The sequence below is a fragment of the Pogona vitticeps genome, chromosome 5, assembly GCF_051106095.1.
Source record: "Pogona vitticeps strain Pit_001003342236 chromosome 5, PviZW2.1, whole genome shotgun sequence".
Taxonomy (NCBI): Eukaryota; Metazoa; Chordata; class Lepidosauria; order Squamata; family Agamidae; genus Pogona; species Pogona vitticeps.
Genome location: NC_135787.1, coordinates 177,144,590 through 177,162,840, shown reverse-complemented (window position 1 = coordinate 177,162,840; position 18,251 = coordinate 177,144,590). Strand labels below are relative to the sequence as shown.

Below are 18,251 nucleotides of genomic sequence, written 5' to 3'. Positions count from 1 at the left end.
CCACTTCTGGGAAGACTGGCAACTACCTTGAATATTTTCCACTTGTGAAATCTTCCTCAGTGTAGAATGATGGACTTTAAATTGTTTGGAAATGGCCTTGTAACCCTTCCCCGACTGATGGGCAGCAACAATTGCTTCTCTACGTTCATTGCTGATGTGTTTTCTCCTTGGCATTGTGTTAACACACATCTGAATGCTTTAGACGAGCAAACTGCTAAAACTTAACCTTTATAGAGGTGGTCACACTTGCTGATTATCAATTAATCAAGGGCATTTGGTTAACAGTGCCTGTCTGCTATTTAGCCTTTTAATTCCTACTTAGCCTTTTAATTTCTATGCTTGCTTCTTTGCTTTGTGAAAGTTAAGAATATGAATACAAAAACAATTAATAAATTCTTGATTTGTGGAATTAAGGCAATGGTGAGAGAATAGTTTCCTAGCCTATAATAAAATGAGACCTCTGTGAACATTGTCACCAAGCATGGAGGATATAGGTTAGTACAGATATTTCTTTAGTCAGCAAGAACTTCATTATTGGAAAGAAAAACCCACAGTGAACCCCTACCATGTTGTGCCACTCATTGTAGACTATCACTTGATAATTATCTTGGGGCAATTAATTTTTCTGTGTTCTCTTTTTCTTTTTGCAGACTTCTATCACAACAGGCATCAACAAATAACATTTAGGAAAACAGTACATAGATCTTTCAATTCAGTGCAGCTAAGCAGGAGTGGGAATGTGACATGAGCTGATTTGTTATGGGTCACTCAGGGTTAGGGCATGTGGAGTTAATTAACTTGTCCCTTCCCCTCTCCATCAATAATTCTAGCATTGATTTCTGTTTAATAAAAATTGTTTGCAGTGGTGAAAATAGAGTCTTTGCTTGTTCCTAAGTTCAGAGACTATTTAAAGAGAAAAATAGTTACATCATATTCCTGAAATAAATACTTTCCTTCCTACAATACAATCAAGTTATTTTAAGTCCTCTGATATTTACTTTACAAAGAAAAGGCAAAATAGTCAAAGTAGTGAGGTATTTGTGTCAGTGACAAAAGGTATACTTTTCTCCCAGCTGAATGATGCTTCTAACTTTCCCAGACTGATGTGAGGAAAATTATAAAACAATTCCTCTGTGATTGGACCAAACCATTATTCAGAGACAACCAGCTTGTAAAATAGCAGGTGAACTCTATAGGATGTATTCTTGTCCATGCCAGTGAGCAAACTGATAGAATGAGTCTCCGTTTCTATTTATAACAGCATAGTCAGTACTGCGCCCACTGCTGAAACATGCCTGGAAGAAAAAGACAGAACAAAACAAAAGATTTAAAATGGCATCATAATTTTTCATCATTTGTCATAGCAGAAGTGAGTATAAATGGGAGGCATAACGATACAACAAAAATACTTATGGTTTGTTCATACTATACTTGTTTTGTTTGTTTAGCAATCATATACATTATTAAAAATCAGACATCATAGACTGTGGCTTTCAGATAACACCTTTTCAAAGAAGCACTGGATGTGATGTGCCTATCTGATGAGGTATTTTATGAAAAGGTTGCTATGATACTATGGGAACACAGATGGTAATAATCAAAGTCTCACGACAGAGGATTATTGGTTTTGTGTCTATGTGCTTCCAGAACAGAAAGCAGTCTGGGAAAAGAACTGTGGTGTAGGGCTTACTTTTGTTTTGGAAAAAGAGTTTTGCACATTTTAATTTATTTAAATTCCACACGAAAAACCAATATTACCAGAGGCAAAAGTTGACCAACAGATAGATTGTACAGATAGAGGGAGGCAAAAGCTATATTTTTCTGCTTCTGTGAAAAACAAAAACAACACTACTTGTCTGTTTAAAGCCTAATACAATTTCTCACAATCAAGCAGACAAACATCTTTTAATTGGTCTTAAAGTATACCCTTATGATATAGAAGGAAGAATTATTACATACCCAGAGGTCTGGAAAACATTGTGTAAACTGTCCTAAGTTCATTCTTAAGAAAATGGCTGGTTAGGAGCAAATGTGTAAACTCTAGTCTCAGGCCTCAGAGTAGGGAGGAGTTAGATATACATGCATGTAGGAATGCATATCATGTTAGCTGAACCCTGGTGGTGTATGGCCATCAACTATGTGGAAACAAGGCCAGCTGATGTCACTCCATTGCTTCCTCAGATCAAGTTTTGGTGCTGAAGGGTTCCACTGGCAGTAGAAACTGCAACTGTTAAAATTCCCCTTCTCATCAGCTCTTGAATATGGTAATCTGAATTTGCATGGAATAATACAATTCATAGTGAGGCAATTATAATCAAGAACAATACTCAGAAGCTTTTGAGTTTCTCTAGAACACTCCATGGTTAGTCCTAAAAAGAATACTGTTTAACTCTGGATTGTGTTGGTTGTCCTACTTGTGAGAAGGCAGTTTTTCTGTCTCACTGAGTTCAACTGAGAGATTTCACCTTGACTGGAACTACCAGAACTTAAGGAGAAATTGACAGAAAGATCAAAGTCACACACAGGAAGAGGAATTTATTTACATTTCTGCTGCTCTTCCCCCCTTTATTTATTTAGAACATTTCTACTTTATCCCCAAGTAGAGTAAGGGAGGCTACAAACAATAAGAGTTGTCAGTCTTGTGAGAATAATTAAAACAAGAAGACTGAGAGTGGAAGTTACATTAAATCAAATTTCAGCAGAATAAAAGAAAACCAGCAAAATTTTAAAATATTGAAGGTCTCAAAGGCTTTCTAAGAAGGAGGGCAAGGTTCTGGCCGAAAGGAAGGAAGTCCCTTGCCAGGAAACACAATAAGTGTCTCTTCATAGAGAGTTCCATAGCCTTTACTTAGGCCAAATGACATATAATTTGTGGATGTGTAAGAGGATCTCTTACACAAAGAGGATTTGTGGTGCTGGAGGAGGCTCTTGAGAGTCCCCTGGACTGCAAGGAGAACAAACGTATCCATTCTGAAGAAAATCAACCCTGACTGCTCACTGGAAGGACAGATCCTGAAGCTGAGGCTCCAATACTTTGGCCATCTCATGAGAAGAGAAGACTCCCTGGAAAAGACCGTGATGTTGGGAAAGTGTGAGGGCAAGAGGAGAAGGGGACGACAGAGGATGAGATGGTTGGACAGTGTCATTGAATTTGACCCAACTTGGGGAGGCAGTGGAAGACAGGAGGGCCTGGTGTGCTCTGGTCCGTGGGGTCACGAAGAGTCGGACACGACTAAATGACTAAACAACAACAAGAGGATCTTAAATCAGAGTTTTCAGTGCTCAGTGTACAAGCATAGTGTTCTCTCAGATATCCTAGTACATGATTTTAAAGCTAATTGGTGTTACTTTGAATTAAGCCCAGACACAAATCTGAAGCCAGTATAATTCTTTTAACTAAACAATCCCCCTCACTGGGTATCTTTAAGAATCAATTAAAAACATGGCTGTTTAGGCAGGCCTTTCCATCAGATAATCCCTGACGCTCCTGACACCCTTTCTGTCTCTTATCGTTCCTTTCACTTTGTGTAATGTTTTATTATTCATAATTGTTTATATATTAATTTTATTATAGTAGTATTTTTGTTGTTAGCCGCCTAGAGTGGTCCTGACCCGACCAGTTAGGCGGGATATAAATAAATAAATAAATAAATAAATAAATAAATAAATAAATAAATAAATAAAAATAAAAATAAAAATAAAAATAAAAACAAAAACAACAACAACAACAACAACAACAACAACAACAACAACAACAACAACAACAACAACAACAACAACAACAACAAGAAGAAGTTACATATTGGAACAGTGTCAATTCTGGGCACATGGGTGAGGTCGAAGTAAAGTAGTATCAAGTATCGCTTCAGGAAACATTGGGCAGAATTCTATTGGTGTTAACATAAGATTTGTGTAACTTGCTGCACTCTGTGTGGGTCTGCCCCTGGAAAATGTTCGGAAACTTCAGTGGGTTCAAAACACTGCAGACAGATTGTTAACTGGGGCTGATTACAGGAATCACATAACGTCCCTGGTACAGCAGCTCCATTTGCTGCCAATCCATTTTCAAGCACAGTTTAAAGTATTGGTTTTAATCTATAAAGCCCTAAACAGCTTGGGACCAAGCTATCTTAAAGGCCACATCTCCCTTTATGAACCTACCTGGGTGTTAATATAATAAGGAGAGGCCTTTCTCTCAGTACCACCACCTTCACAGGTATGTTTGGAGGTGAGTCAGGAGAGGGCTTTCTTTGTTGCTGCTCCCAGACTCTGGAACTCCCTCTCACAGGAGGCCAGGCTGACTCCCATCTTTGCTGTCCCTCCTGCAAGCAGACATAGACCTTTCTCTTCAGGCAGTTCCCCCCTTAATGACACACCTGAATGGCATTTTTGAACAGATTGTTGTTCCTTACTGCTTTGAATGTTTTTTGTTACTTCTTTTGTTTACCGTTTTTACACCATTTTTAATATTTATATGCTGTATACTGTTTTTAGCTTTAAATATTGTTTTTTATGATGTAAACCACCCTGAGTCCGCTATAAAAAGAAAGGAGAGGTAAAATATTTTAAATAAATAAATAATAAAAATAAAAATTAAATAGTTACAGCTAACTGATGAGATGCCAGAGCACAATCAGGCTTGTAACCATGCATTTAACCATGAATGTGCCCTGGCACTTCATCAATTACCTGCAGATTGTGGAAAATTATTCATGCCTTATGCAAACACCAACAGAGTTCTACCCAAGAGAAGAAAGTGAAGTTTCTCTAGATAAAGAAACTTGTTTTGAAATACATTGGGGAAACTCTATTGGGTGAGTCTGAAGTAAAGTAGTCCTCTTTCAAACAGCTCTAGCAGGAAGTGAAGAATTTCTCTAGATAGTTAAACCTACTGTGAAGTCATTGTTGTTGTTGTTGTTGGTGGTGGTGTATTAAAATGTTGCTTGCAAAAGAAAAACAGCAATATGTGTAAGTATGTATATGCCTGTCTATAAGCTATGTTTTTGCCCCAGAAGACAACTAATTACAGTTGTGTGACCTGACTGAGGGCCAGTTGATGTACAGACATAGGAACAACTGTTCCAAATGTGTTCACATCCACTACAGTGTGCAAGTCAAAACAAATCAAGTCAAATTATATTGCTGGCATATCCAAGTATAATATGAAGCAAGAACAGACATTTGTGGGACATTTATATTTCTGTAGACACCTCGGAATCTTTTTAAGAAGAAAGGTGGGATATACGGTAAATAAATGGTTTGTACATAGCTGCATCCCCTCCCTCTGTCCGCGATAATCCTACTATTGATACACCCCTTGGTAATGTAAGCAAAATACTTAAAGAGAATACTCTTTAGAATACGTTTTCCAGTGCTAAGTCCCTTGAAGTAATATGGAGAGTGTGAGACTACATCATGTAGGTATAAGTGCTTTCTTTCCTGAATGATGTGTTAAATTCACAAGTAACCCAAATGATAAGCAGCAGTAGGTGAGGGTGTAACATGCATATGAAGAATTAGAAGAATATATTGTTACAATATATTCATAGGTGATAGAGATGGTGAGGGAATGCATGCAGAATAAGGCCTTAGAGAATGTCCCTTCAAAAATACAGTAAAATGGAGATACAGTATAGCCCTTCTCTTGGAAAAAAACCCCATATACTGAGAAACCTCTTCATATGTGTAGGGAGATAACACCTCGGGCCAGTCCAGAAATGAGGTGCGTGTGTAGGTGTTTGGTCTCCTTTCCTCACACCCAGACTGCAGAAAACACCCTCACACCCCATTCGGGACCAGCCCTGGAAGCTTCAGTTGGCAAACTGTGAAAGAAAGGAGCGCCCGCCCGTCCTCGCTCCCGTCCGGGAAGAGCGCGGGAAGAGCGACGCTGTGAGGAGAAAAGAGGCGGAGGCGGCGCTCTCCCGGCTCCATCTGTCCTTCTTCCAGCCCCTGGGAAGGGAGGGCAGGGAGCGGCGGTTGCTGGTGGGAGGTGGGGAGTGGAGGGAGGAGAGGCCGGCGAGGCAGGCCGCCTGAGGAGGTGTCGGTCGGTCGCTTCGCTGGCTGCTCTGCTATGGTAACGCTCGCCCCCATCCCTCTTTCTCTCTATCCGTCCCTCCCTCCTCCTCTTCCTCATTCATTTCCTAAGGGCCAGGAGCTACAGACGGCATCCTATACAGCCAAGTCTGCTTATTTATTTATTTACTTATTCTCTCCCCCCCCCCGCCCCAGCAGCAGCAGCGACGGCGGCAGCCGGGAAGAGGGGGAGCAGGTGGAGAGTTGAGAGACTGCAGTGAAGCTGCCCTGGAGACATGGCGGACCAGTGCCTCTGAATAAGCGGAAAAAGAGGGAGAGACTTTAACAGAGGGAAGGAGGGGGGGAAGAGAGAGACACCGACCCCTTGTCTCCCCTGGCGTCGTCCTCTTTCCGCAGCGACAGCTATGCCGGGTTGAGCTAGTAAGAAGCGGAGCAGCCGAAGGACAAATGGTGCATCAACCTTGGGGGGGCTCTGAACTCCTTCCCTTCCTCTCGACATCTTAATGATGCATCACGTCCTCTCCCCTGGCCTTAAGCCGATGTAGCTGTCTGCTTCTCAGGAGCATCCCAGGGAGAACTGCCATCCACCTGTGCCTGCGTCCATCCATCCATCCATCCTTTCCTCCCCTCTATCCACCTTCTTTCCATCTCTTTCTCCTTCCTTCCTTCTGCCACTCCCCACCCCCACCCCCCATCTTCCAAGGCTATGGCTGCGGAAGAGGTCTTGGAGACGGTGGATCATTATAAGACTGAAATCGAGAGGCTTACCAAAGAGCTCACAGAAACCACCCATGAAAAGATCCAGGCTGCTGAATATGGGCTGGTGGTTCTGGAAGAAAAACTCACCCTCAAGCAGCAGTACGATGAGCTAGAATCTGAATATGATGTCCTTAAGCAAGAGCTGGAACAGCTGAGAGAGGTGAGTTAGCTTTGAAGATTTACTGTCATCCAGCACCCTCTCCATGTTATTCTCCCCTCTCTTTTATCCTTACCACACAGGACTTGCCCTCTACATTGAAAAGGAAAGGAAAGGAAAACGCCCTAAAACCTCCTCTGCTTAGCTATATTCTCAAAATCACAGTATTAGGTAGGGAACAATAATTTTGGTGACCAAACAATATGTGTGTAGGCCAAATATAGTTATTCTGGAGCAAAGGATGCATAAGATTGAAACGGTGAGGTGTGATTTATCACTGGACTCAAGGATCAACACTAACCCTATTAGATGCTTTAAAAAAGGATTATGGATGTGATATTTTAAACCTGCTGATTAAATTGCAGCAACACACAGCTGTTTATAAGAAGATCCTCTGCCTTTCAGAAACGTATTGCAAACAGTGGAGATTTTTGTAATAGCAATTGTAACAGGATGGTTTACCTGTTATTTGGAAATGGGTATTTAAAAGGAGACATTAGGGACACTTAAACTATATACTTTTTTATAATAGTATGCATTTGAATGAAGAGGATATGTTAAAGACATTGTGCTATCAATATGCTTGTTTTAGTTTAACCTGTTTGTGGCATCCACCATCTTTCCATCCAAATCTTCCTGAACCAATATGGATATATGATCTATGTCAACCAAGTGAGCCTGACATTGCCAGAGTGTTCCTTGATGTATAAGATCATGTATTGTTAAAAATTGTACTTAATCATTTGCAAGTCATTAAAGTATATTTCTTTCTATTAGTATTATTTGGGGGGAGGGGTATACTAGGCTGTCAATAGGCATGTAGGTAGGGTATCTTAGTCTATTAACCACCCAAGTTCTAAAGCATGTCCATGTTTGTTTGAGTTTAGACATGACAATTCACACTTAAATAATAATAGAAGTCTAAAGGGTGAACATTTATACAAATGTAATTCTAAATACATACAGTGGCACTCCCAAATACAGTATACATATTTCTCCAAAATGTGACAGAAATCTCCATAGAAAATATACGCTTTCTGAAGAGCATTTTGCTAAGAGAAATATTTACATTATTTCCTGAACAATAGACATTGCTTCATCAATCCAAGTTTGATGTGGCCTTGTGCCTCGAACTTTCTGAATCTCAGTACTTGAGACCATTGAGAAACTGCTATACATTGAAGAAAATACACATCCAAGCAGTTAAAGGAACATAAATGTACCTTTCATTTCTTGGGCCATTGTAGCAAAAATGATGGCAGATTAGATCCAGGGAAGACTTATGATGACTTGAAGGATGAATCTAAGATGGTTTAGCCACTGTGAAAGGATTGAAGAACAGTGTGGGGAACACCAAGAACACTAGAATGCTTGTTCCCCTGCTGGGGAGGGTTTTAAGAAATTTCAGGGGGCACAAGATTATGAGATGTTTATAATTTTTTAAAAAGTCAATGTAAATGCTTTTTAAATTTTCAGATTAATTTTGTTTCTGCTATTTCCCAAGGAACAAATTCTTAAGGAACAAATGCTATTTTTAAAGAACAAATTAATATTATTCCTGCTATTTCTACATTTTTATTACTTTATTGTGATAACATAAACCATTTGTGCTCATTTTTATTAAGTTTTTGTACTAAGTTACTGTCTTTAATTTAACATTTAAATTACAAATCCAACTTTTTTTTTAAAAGTGGCGAAACGATGATAACAGGAAATCTAGAAAAGCATGAAGCTGTCATGAGAAATAAAAAAGGAGGCATGCTGACAAGTTTGGTGACCACTAATCTAGAGGAATCACTGGGCAGATTTGCCCTAGAAATGGCTGCCATACTTTGGACATGAGACAGGTGACTTAGGAAGGATTCAGTAATGTTCTTATTCAGTGGCAACTACCAAGTAATCAGGGTCTACTATCAGCACTTGATTTCATGAAGCTTGATGCACTGTTAATAAAATGCTATGAAGAAACTACCAGCTGTATGTAGTTTTTATTTTGAAAAGATTAAAGGCCAGCATATTTCACAGAGATTGTATCAATGGTACCTGGCAGTAGTATAGCCGGGAATTGTGTTCTGAGGTCAGGACTGCACTTCAGTCTTAACTGCCATTGCTTCTCTGAGGAACTCTGGGAATTGTAGTTTTGTGTGTCTATGTCACAGGTAATTCTTAATATTTACACAATGCTACAATTTTTAATATGTTTTGGGGAAACACTTGACAATTAATATTGTTTATTAATCAAATTACTCAATTAACATTTTTATTGATTAAAATTAGCCATAATTGTTGTAAGCCGCCCAGAGACCTTTGGGTAGTGTGGGCAACATTTATTTATTTATTTATTTATTTATTTATTTATTTATTTATTTATTTATTTATTTATTTAATATCCCGCCTATCTGGTCGTGTGAGGACCACTCTAGGCGGCTTATATTGAACATATAAGTTCAATAATAATAATTATTGAATATTAATATTATTATTCAATAATAATAATAATAATAATAATAATAATAATAATAATAATAATAATAATAATAATAATAATAATAATAATATATTCAGCAGGATATTGAAAACATATATATTTTAATACCGAGAGGTAAAGTGGAGACTGATTAATAAAGAAACATTTCTTCAACTTTCATAATCTCCTAGGAGGGGGCTTGTGGAAACCATGAGCATCTTTATTTCATTTATTTCATTTTTAGTTTAGATTTTCTTCAGATATTTAGTTGGGCCTACATACAACTATAATCAATCAATTGATTAAAGAAATCACAGTTGATATGTTGTATGAACTTTAATTAGGCGATGAGACTGTCCTGCAAACCTATACCTCATTCCATGGAAGTAGGCATGCTTAGGACTGTGGTGTTGCCATAGCGTAAATTTACAACCAGTAACTTCTGGCATAACAAACTCTGAGGAAAAGTAGAATTGTTTGGAATGTGATCATTTTGAAAGAAGACTTAAATTAAATTAAAGGACAGAATTGCCCATGTTGCTTTGCATAACGTAAGTCCTATCTTCCACTCTTTCATCATTTGCAAGTGAAGAGCTTCTCAAACACACACCAAGCTAGAAGGTGCACTACAGCAGTTGTAGTTTGGTGTTAGTTTGAGCTGTTTGTATTTAAAACAAATAAACTGGTATTTTGTGCTATAAGGTACAGTAGAAGAGGAAAAATTACAATCAGTGACCTAAATAAGGATTTGGGTACCAGTAAGTAGGGCAAGTACTGTATAATGCCTGCAGCCTTGGATTAAGAGCATTGTCTGGGAAGAAGTGTAGGATCATTATGTTGAATGTATGTTTTCAAGGAATTGGGCCAATTAGTTAGAAGGTAAGCAGGCAGCTGCTGTTTTGCTGAACTTACAGCTTTAAAGGTTGTGATGTGTAATAAGTAATACTTGTAGGTTTATGGCAGACTGGATGAAATGCAGGATCTTCAGGAACTGATAACAACTTGCAAAGAATCATAGAACCATTAAGTTGGAAGGGGCCTATAAGGCCATCGAGTCCAACCCCGTGTTCAATGCAGGAATAGACAACAGAGGATATCTGTCAAGTGGTTGTCAAAATTTCTCTTGAATGCCTCCAGCAGCACTCACCATCTTTCAAGGTAATTGGTTCCATTGTCATACTGCTCTAACAGTTAGGAAGTTTTTCCTAATATTCTACTGAAATCTGGCTTCCTGTAATTTAAGCCCATTGTTGTGTATCCTGCACTCTGGGATGATCGAGAACAGATCTTGCCGCTCCTTTGTATAACAGCCTTTCAAGTATTTGAAAAGTGCTATCAGTCTTCTTTTCTGAAAAAATAATTTATTTGAGAAGTCATATTATACAAGAGTGTCCCACAGCACTGCAAGTTTGCCCATCTTTCTTTTCTTCTTGAAACACTTTTCTGAATAGGTAATGTATCCCATGAAAACTAAAATAGAGAGAATTGTAACAGAATGCATTTGGGCAGCCCCCAAAGAACACTTCCTTTTCCCCATTTGGAATTCTGTAGTGGAAGAACACCCTTCTTTCTATCTAAAAGAGATCTTTGTGGTCTTGCAATATCAAAGCCATTACAGCCATTCAGTATATGCAGTACTTCCACATGACAAAGAAAACTGCAGTGTTTCAGTGGCCTGAATGCAATACAGCACCTACTGGTCTTGAATACAAGCAACTTGGCCATAGTCACTAATCTGGGAACAGTAATTTGACCTGCTTTATGAGGAAATGTAAATTATCAGTTCTAGGTGGACTCATGTTCCCTCAGGAGGAAGAGGTATATAATCTGTTGATAACCCTAGATTGATCAGCATCTCTGGACAGCTAGGAGTGCTCTTTTAATCTATACCAGACAAGCATGTTACAACTACTGTATTCCTAAACAAGGATACCTTCAACATTGGTGCCCCCTTCATTTGGTAACTACATGGTTAAATTATTTCAGAATGGACTAAGTGTTCAGCCCCTAAGGCTGATCTGGAAGCTGCAGATTGTCAGAGCTGAATTGCAATGTATATCCTGCATAATTAGATTTTATTGTAAACCGCCAGAGAGTGATTTAAGTTCTTTTTTGTTGTTTAGTCATTAAGTCGTGTCTGACTCTTCATGACCCCATGGACCAGAGCATCCCAGGCCCTCCTGTCTTCCACTGCCTTCCGGAGTTGGGTCAAATTCATGTTGGTAGTTTCGATGACACTGTCCAAGCATCTCGTCCTCTGTTGTCCCCTTCTTCTCTTGCCTTCACGCTTTCCCAACATCAGGGTCTTTTCCAGGGAGTCTTCTCTTCTCATGAGATGGCCAAAGTACTGGAGCCTCAGCTTCAGGATCTGTCCTTCCAGTGAGCACTCAGGGTTGATTTCCTTCAGAATGGATAGGTTGGATCTCCTTGCAGTCCAGGGAACTCTCAAGAGTCTCCTCCAGCACCACAATTCAAAAGCATCAATTCTTCGGTGGTCAGCCTTGTTTATGCACCAGCTCTCACTTCCATACATCCCTATTGGAAAAACCATAGCTTTAACTATGCGGACCTTTGTTGGCAAGGTGATGTCTCTGCTTTTTAAGATGCTGTCTAGGTTTGTCATCGCTTTCCTCCCAAGAAGCAGGCTTCTTTTAATTTCATGGCTGCTGTCACCATCTGCAGTGATCATAGAGATCAAGAAGGTAAAATCTGTCACTGCCCTCGTATCTTCCCTTTCTGTTTGCCAGGAGGTATGGGACCAATGGCCATAGTCTTGGTTTTTTGATGTTGAGCTTCAGACCATTTTTGGCGCTCTCCCCTTTCACTCTCATTACGAGGTTCTTTAATTCCTCCTCACTTTCTGCCATCAGAGTGGTATCCTCTGCATATCTGAGGTTGTTGATATTTCTTCTGGCAATCTTAATTCTGGCTTGGGATTCCTCCAGTCCAGCCTTCCCCATGATGTATTCCGCATATAAGTTGGAAAAGCAGGGAGACAATATACAGCCTTGTTGTACTCCTTTCCCAATTTTGAACCAATCAGTTGTTCCATGTCTAGTTCTAACTGTTGCTTTCTGTCTCACATAGAGATTTCTCAGGAGATAGGTAAGGTGGTCAGGCTTTAAGAACTTGCTATAGTTTGTTGTGTTCCACGCAGTCGAAGGCTTTTGTGTACTCAATGAAGCAGAAGTAGATCTTTTTCTGGAACCCTCTGGCTTTCTCCATAATCCAGCACATGTTAGCAATTTGGTCTCTAGTTCCTCTGCCCCTTCGAAATCCAGCTTGTACTTCTGGGAGTTCTCTGTCCACATACTGCTGAAGTCTGTCTTATAGGATTTTTGAGGATATCCCTGCTAGCGTGTGAAATGAGTGCAATTGTACGGTAGTTGGAGCATTCTTTGGCACTGCCCTTCTTTGGGATTGGGATGTAGACTGATCTTTTCCAATCCTCTGGCCACTGCTGAGTTTTCCATACTTGTTGGCATATTGAGGGTAGCACCGTAACAGTGTCATATTTTAAGATTTTAAATAGTTCAACTGGAATGCCATCACCTCCACTGGCCTTGTTGTTAGCCATACTTTCTAAGGCCCACTTGACTTCACTTTCCAGGATGTCTGGCTCAAGGTCAGCAACCACACTATCTGGGTTGTCTGGGACATCCAGATATTTCTGGTATAATTCCTCTGCATCAGATCAGTGAGTGGAGCATCTGGTCCCATGGGGCTGGACCCTTGTTAACGCCACCTGTGCTGGGATATTTGTATACAAATATCCCCATCTCTAGTTAAACAGCCTGTTTAAAAATAAATGCCTTAATATGGCACTGGTAGGCAATTCTTATAGTAAAAGGCAAATGAGTATCTAGTAATTGTTAAAATTTGCAATAGTAAAACATTTGATATTACCAACACCAGCAAGAAATCATTTAAAATAAAAAGAGTTACTACAACAGCAGAAATCAAACTCAAAGATTTTTATAAGAGAGGTTTCCAAGTGTGGTCTTTGTTTTTGAATGCATAATAAAATTTGTATTTGCAGTGATTAACCGATATTCTGTTGCTACCCTCAAGCCTGTGCCACTCTTTTTTATTAGCTTTATTGCATATATACCAACACATTCATATTATTTAAGTTTTGATCACTTAAGTTCAGTATTCTGGGCTGCCAGATCAGTTGCATCTGACTTCCTCAGTTTCCAGAACCAAATCCTGAGTCCAGGGGATGCACACTGTGTTGTCACATGAGAGGAGCATAAGTGGTGCCTCGCTTAACGATTGCCCCGCATTACAATGAAATCTCTGTATGATGATCTTCTACGACAATGGTCTAATTGGGTTTTTTTCACTTTGCGAAGATCGGTTCCCTGCTTCGGGAACTGATTCTTCGCATTACAACGATCAAAACAGCTGATCGTCGGGTTTTCAAAATGGCCGCCGGTTGCTTAAAATTGCTCCCCGCTGTGTTTAGGGACGGATTCTTCACTATGCAGGCAGCAAAAATGGCCACCATATGGAGGATCTTCGCTGGACGGTGATTTTTTACCCCATTGGAATGTATTGAACGGGTTTCAGTGTGTTTCAGTGGGGTTTTTTATTTCGTTCTACGATGTTTTCATTTAACAGCGATTTTCCTGGAACGGATTATCATCGTTAAGCGAGGCACCACTGTATAAGGATTGGAAAGAAGGAGAACTATTTCTGGGCCAAGTGATTGTAGAAATGGGCATGAGGAGAAACTAGGTAAATTAGTCCAGAATTCAGGTAAAGTCTGGATATCAAGGTCATATACAGTATACTCTTTTTTTTCTAGATGGGGATGGAACATCATATATCCAGCACCTACAGAATCATCTTAACACTATATTTCTTGCTTTGCTCCAAATGACATGATGAACCAAGGTTCATGCATCCACCAGCTCTTTTCCCAATCCTTTCCTCTTTCTCTTGTCTTCTTGGTGTGCTTATATTACACAAGCACCATGCCCATACAGATGCTTTACTGCTCAGGCAATGAGGATGGCATCGACTGAACTTAAGCTGAATGCCCATCTATTGCATCTCTTTCATGCTGAACTTACAAATGATGAACAGCCATACATGGAACAAATACAGTGAGTGAGGTTTAAAAGTATCTGTAGTTTCATTCATGAAAACACTGTACAGTATTAAAGTACTCCTAAATTCTGTATTAATTTTTGAGAAATTTCAAACTTCAAAAAATTATTCGTCTTCCTTTATGTAATCCAGTCTTCTATCACAGCTTCAAAAATATTGCGCAGAGGCGGTTCAGATTGGGGTAAACAATAGGGTCATAATTACTGCATGGTTTTGCCCTCACTCATAATTCTTGTTGAAAACTCTGTCTGAAAAGCTAAAAACTGCAGCCTTAATTTTTTATAGAATGTTTTTTACCCTTGGAACTATTTTACCCTTTAGACCGTTACACTTAGGCTAATCTTTCAACCTAAATCTATAGGCTACTCCTAACTAACAACTGTTATTTGAATCAAAGAAACTTACACAAGTGTTGATTTACAAATTTCCCATTGATTCGCTGGGTTTAGTGTAGTTGGGACTAACAATTTGGCTTGCAAATCAGCAGTCACATACAATATGAAATTCTATGTATTCATCAAAAACAGCTCTATTTCTTGCACTGTAGTTCCACCATGGAACTGCTTTCATAGCTGGGAAGAGTTTTCTAATGATTAAATCTAGCATTAAAAGTCATTCAAGGACCGCTTGCATGCACAGAAACTCAACAACTGCTCCTGGCCCCGGGCAGATTGCACTTATGATCTAATTGATTATTCATAGCTAGATATTTATCCACTATTGTATGACAGAGTTGTCTGCATGTAATAGCAAGGATACAAAATGTGGATATATAAGTATGTACACATGGTTTGGGAAGAAGAATGCTAGCAGACTTGTAGATCAAAGTACACATTTTGAATATACTAAAGGGGAAATGAGAAAGCAGCAGTAAACTCCACATACATTAGAGCAATTACAGATTCATTTCTGAGGAGGCAGTAATTTATTTATTGTATTTATTTTATTAGGCTTATATACCGCTCATCTAGAACACTGGTTCTTAACCTTTGGTTACTCAGGAGTTTTGGACTGCAACTCCCAGAAGCCTTCACCACCAGCTGTCCTGACGGGTTTCTGGGAGTTGCAGTTCAAAAGCATACAAGTAACAAAGGTTAAGAACCACTGATCTAGAACGTGTGTACTCTGGGTGGTTTACACAAAATACAAAAATTGAAGATACAAATATAATAAATGAAAACATAAATACATTTTGAAAATGAGGCCAAATTTTACTACAAGAGCTGAAGATGGGGAAAAAAGGAAAAGAAGATGTAAAGCTAAGTAATTTCTCTTGGGAAGGCCTGCTTGTAGAGCCAGGTCTTTAGTTTGCTCTTGAAGGCTTCAGTGAGGGAGCCAGGTGGATTTCTGTTGGTAATTTGTTCCAGAGATGAGGGTTCACTCCCGAGAAGCCCCAATTTTTAGTTTTTTTGCTTTGGGCCTCTCTCAGAGTGAGGGCCTTCAACCGCCCAGCCTGGTTAGAACAGGTGGCAGAACTAAGTGGAATAAAGCGCTCTGCCAAGTATCGAGGCCCTAAAACAGTTTAGGGCTTTGTATGTAATAGTCAGCACCTTAAAATTGATGCAGAAGCGAATAAGGATGGGGGAAGATATGATGGAATCTTTTCACCCCTGTTAACAGCCTGGCCACCATATTCTGGACCATTTGAAGCTTCTGCACCAGTCTCAAAGGAAGCCCCACGTAGAGAGCATTATAGTAGTCTATTCTTGAGACTATGAGCGCATGGACAAGTATGGTGAGGAGCCCCATGTCAGATAGGGCTAGGTGATCCGCCGAAGATATAAATGGGTGGACTGAATCACGGATGCTACCTAGGTCTCCATGGTCAAGATGAACCCCAATATAGATACAGTGGTGCCTCGCTTAACGAGCGCACCGTTTAACGAAGAATCCGTATAGCGATCCCTTTTTTGGGATCGCTATACGGATCTGCCCCAATCGCCGCACTCACTTTGCGACGATTGGGGCGTCCGGCGGCCATTTTGGAGCCGCCAAACAGCTGATCGACGGCTGCAAAATGGCCGCCGGATGACCCGAAATGGCCCCCATCAGTATTTTCGCGCCCTCCCCTTGCTTACGGAGGTCGCGAAAACGCTGCGGGGGGGGCATTTCGGGTCATCCGTGGCCATTTTGGAGCCGCCGATCAGCTGATCGGCGGCTCCAAAATGGCCGCCGGACGCGAAAACATCGCTGGAGGGGTAAGTTTGAACGCTTATTGGAATGCATTAAACTAAGTTTAATGCGTTCCAATAGGCTTTCCTTGCCCGCACAGCGATGTTTTCGTATAGCGAAGGTTACTCCGGAACGGATTAACCTCGCTATACGGGGCACCACTGTATTAAACAGCATTGGAGAGATGATCGAACCCTGCGGTACCCCACAATAGAGGGTGATACATTCTCCCAAAGCTTAAACTCTCTGAAGAGGACTCTACACGAAGGACTGGAGCCAAGCAAGAGTAAAGCCACTGATTCCCCAACTTGAAGAGCTTCCCCAGGAGAATACTGTGGTTGACAGTATCAAAGGTGGCTGAGATATCGAGGAGGACCAACAAGGACATTTTGCCCCTGTCGGCCTCCCTCAATAGGTCATCAAGCAGGGCGACCAATGCCGTTTCCATGCCATGGTGTGGCCTGAAGCCCAACTGCAATATATCCAGAGCATTGGTTTCATCCAAGAGAGCCTGAAGCTGATCAGCCACCACCCTCTCAACTACCTTGCTAAGGAAGGAAACATTGGCAATGGACCTATAATTGCCAATATTGTCTGCCGCCAAGCTTGGTTTCTTCCTAATGGGCCTAATGAGTTTCTTCTTGAGGGCAAGAGAAAGCTTGCCCTCCCAAAGAGACCCATTTATTATTGCAGTAGCCCATTTGATTGTTACTGGCTTGGCTGTTTTGATTAGCCAGACTGGGCAAGGGTCAAGGGAGGAGGAGGTGGCTTGGCAATGATAAAATACATTGTCCGTCTCTGCAGATGTCATAGGTTGAAACTGATTCTCAACGGAGAAGATGCTGCGCTGGATGCCTCAGCTCGATCCACTGTTTTCAAATAGGGTGCTAGATCCTGGCGGATATTTTCTAAATATAATACAGGATATAAACAGAATGGATTAATTTATTTGCACTGAAACCTCAGATTTTAAATAATTTAGACAGACTGTGACATGTATTGTCTTATGACTTTAAAGACTCCTCAAACTAATAATAATTATAAGTTCTGTTCAGATGGTTCCACTGACACTATTCCAGCTGAGTCAGGAATAACCTTTTCCTCCTTAGAAAACTAAGCACAGGGTTGAGAATAGGACATGGTGGTGAAGATCAATGAAAAGGGAATTTCTAAAATCATGCTACAGGATTTATTCAATATTGAAAACAAGGCTTACTTATTCACAGGGAAAAGCAGAACATTTACAAATGGAAAAGAATAATCAGCATACAGAAAATGAGATGTAGAGAAACCCCACCCCCACCCCCGCTTGCTACACTAACTCCAACGGGTTGTTGAGTAGATACTGCAACTAGTTGCTTGTATGAGAATATCCTTAAATTGACTGAAATTATGTTGCTTAGCATAGTAAATTGGGTTACATTCTCTGATTCTATGGGCCTGTATAATTATAATTTAAATTCCAAACTCAAGCTTTACAACAATGATTTTCTTTATATATATAAAACAATAATAGTGATCTAAATACAGCCGAAAACTAGAATGCTA

At 40.1% G+C, this 18,251-nt stretch overlaps 1 protein-coding gene and 1 long non-coding RNA gene across 15 annotated transcripts in view; one reads left to right on the top strand and one right to left on the bottom strand.

Annotated features, from left to right (window-relative positions):
* Nucleotides 1–491: 491 nt before the first annotated feature.
* LOC140707284 (uncharacterized) lies at nucleotides 492–6,530 on the bottom strand. Its single transcript, XR_012087213.2, has 2 exons — nucleotides 6,395–6,530; nucleotides 492–1,295 (listed from the first exon to the last, which is right to left on the bottom strand). It is a non-coding gene; the product is annotated as an uncharacterized LOC140707284 (long non-coding RNA).
* Nucleotides 5,800–18,251, top strand: part of BICD1 (BICD cargo adaptor 1) — a 120,121-nt gene continuing 107,669 nt past the window's right edge. For 2 of the 14 annotated variants that reach the window (XM_072999917.2, XM_020792185.3), the window contains exon 1: nucleotides 5,844–6,952. In XM_072999917.2, the coding sequence (XP_072856018.1) occupies nucleotides 6,740–6,952 (213 nt within the window). In that variant the 5' untranslated portion in view covers nucleotides 5,844–6,739. Of the gene's footprint in view, nucleotides 6,953–7,032; nucleotides 7,121–8,640; nucleotides 8,918–18,251 lie in introns of those variants that run through there. The other 12 variants (XM_072999918.2, XM_020792188.3, XM_072999923.2 and 9 more) reach the window with 9 other exon arrangements.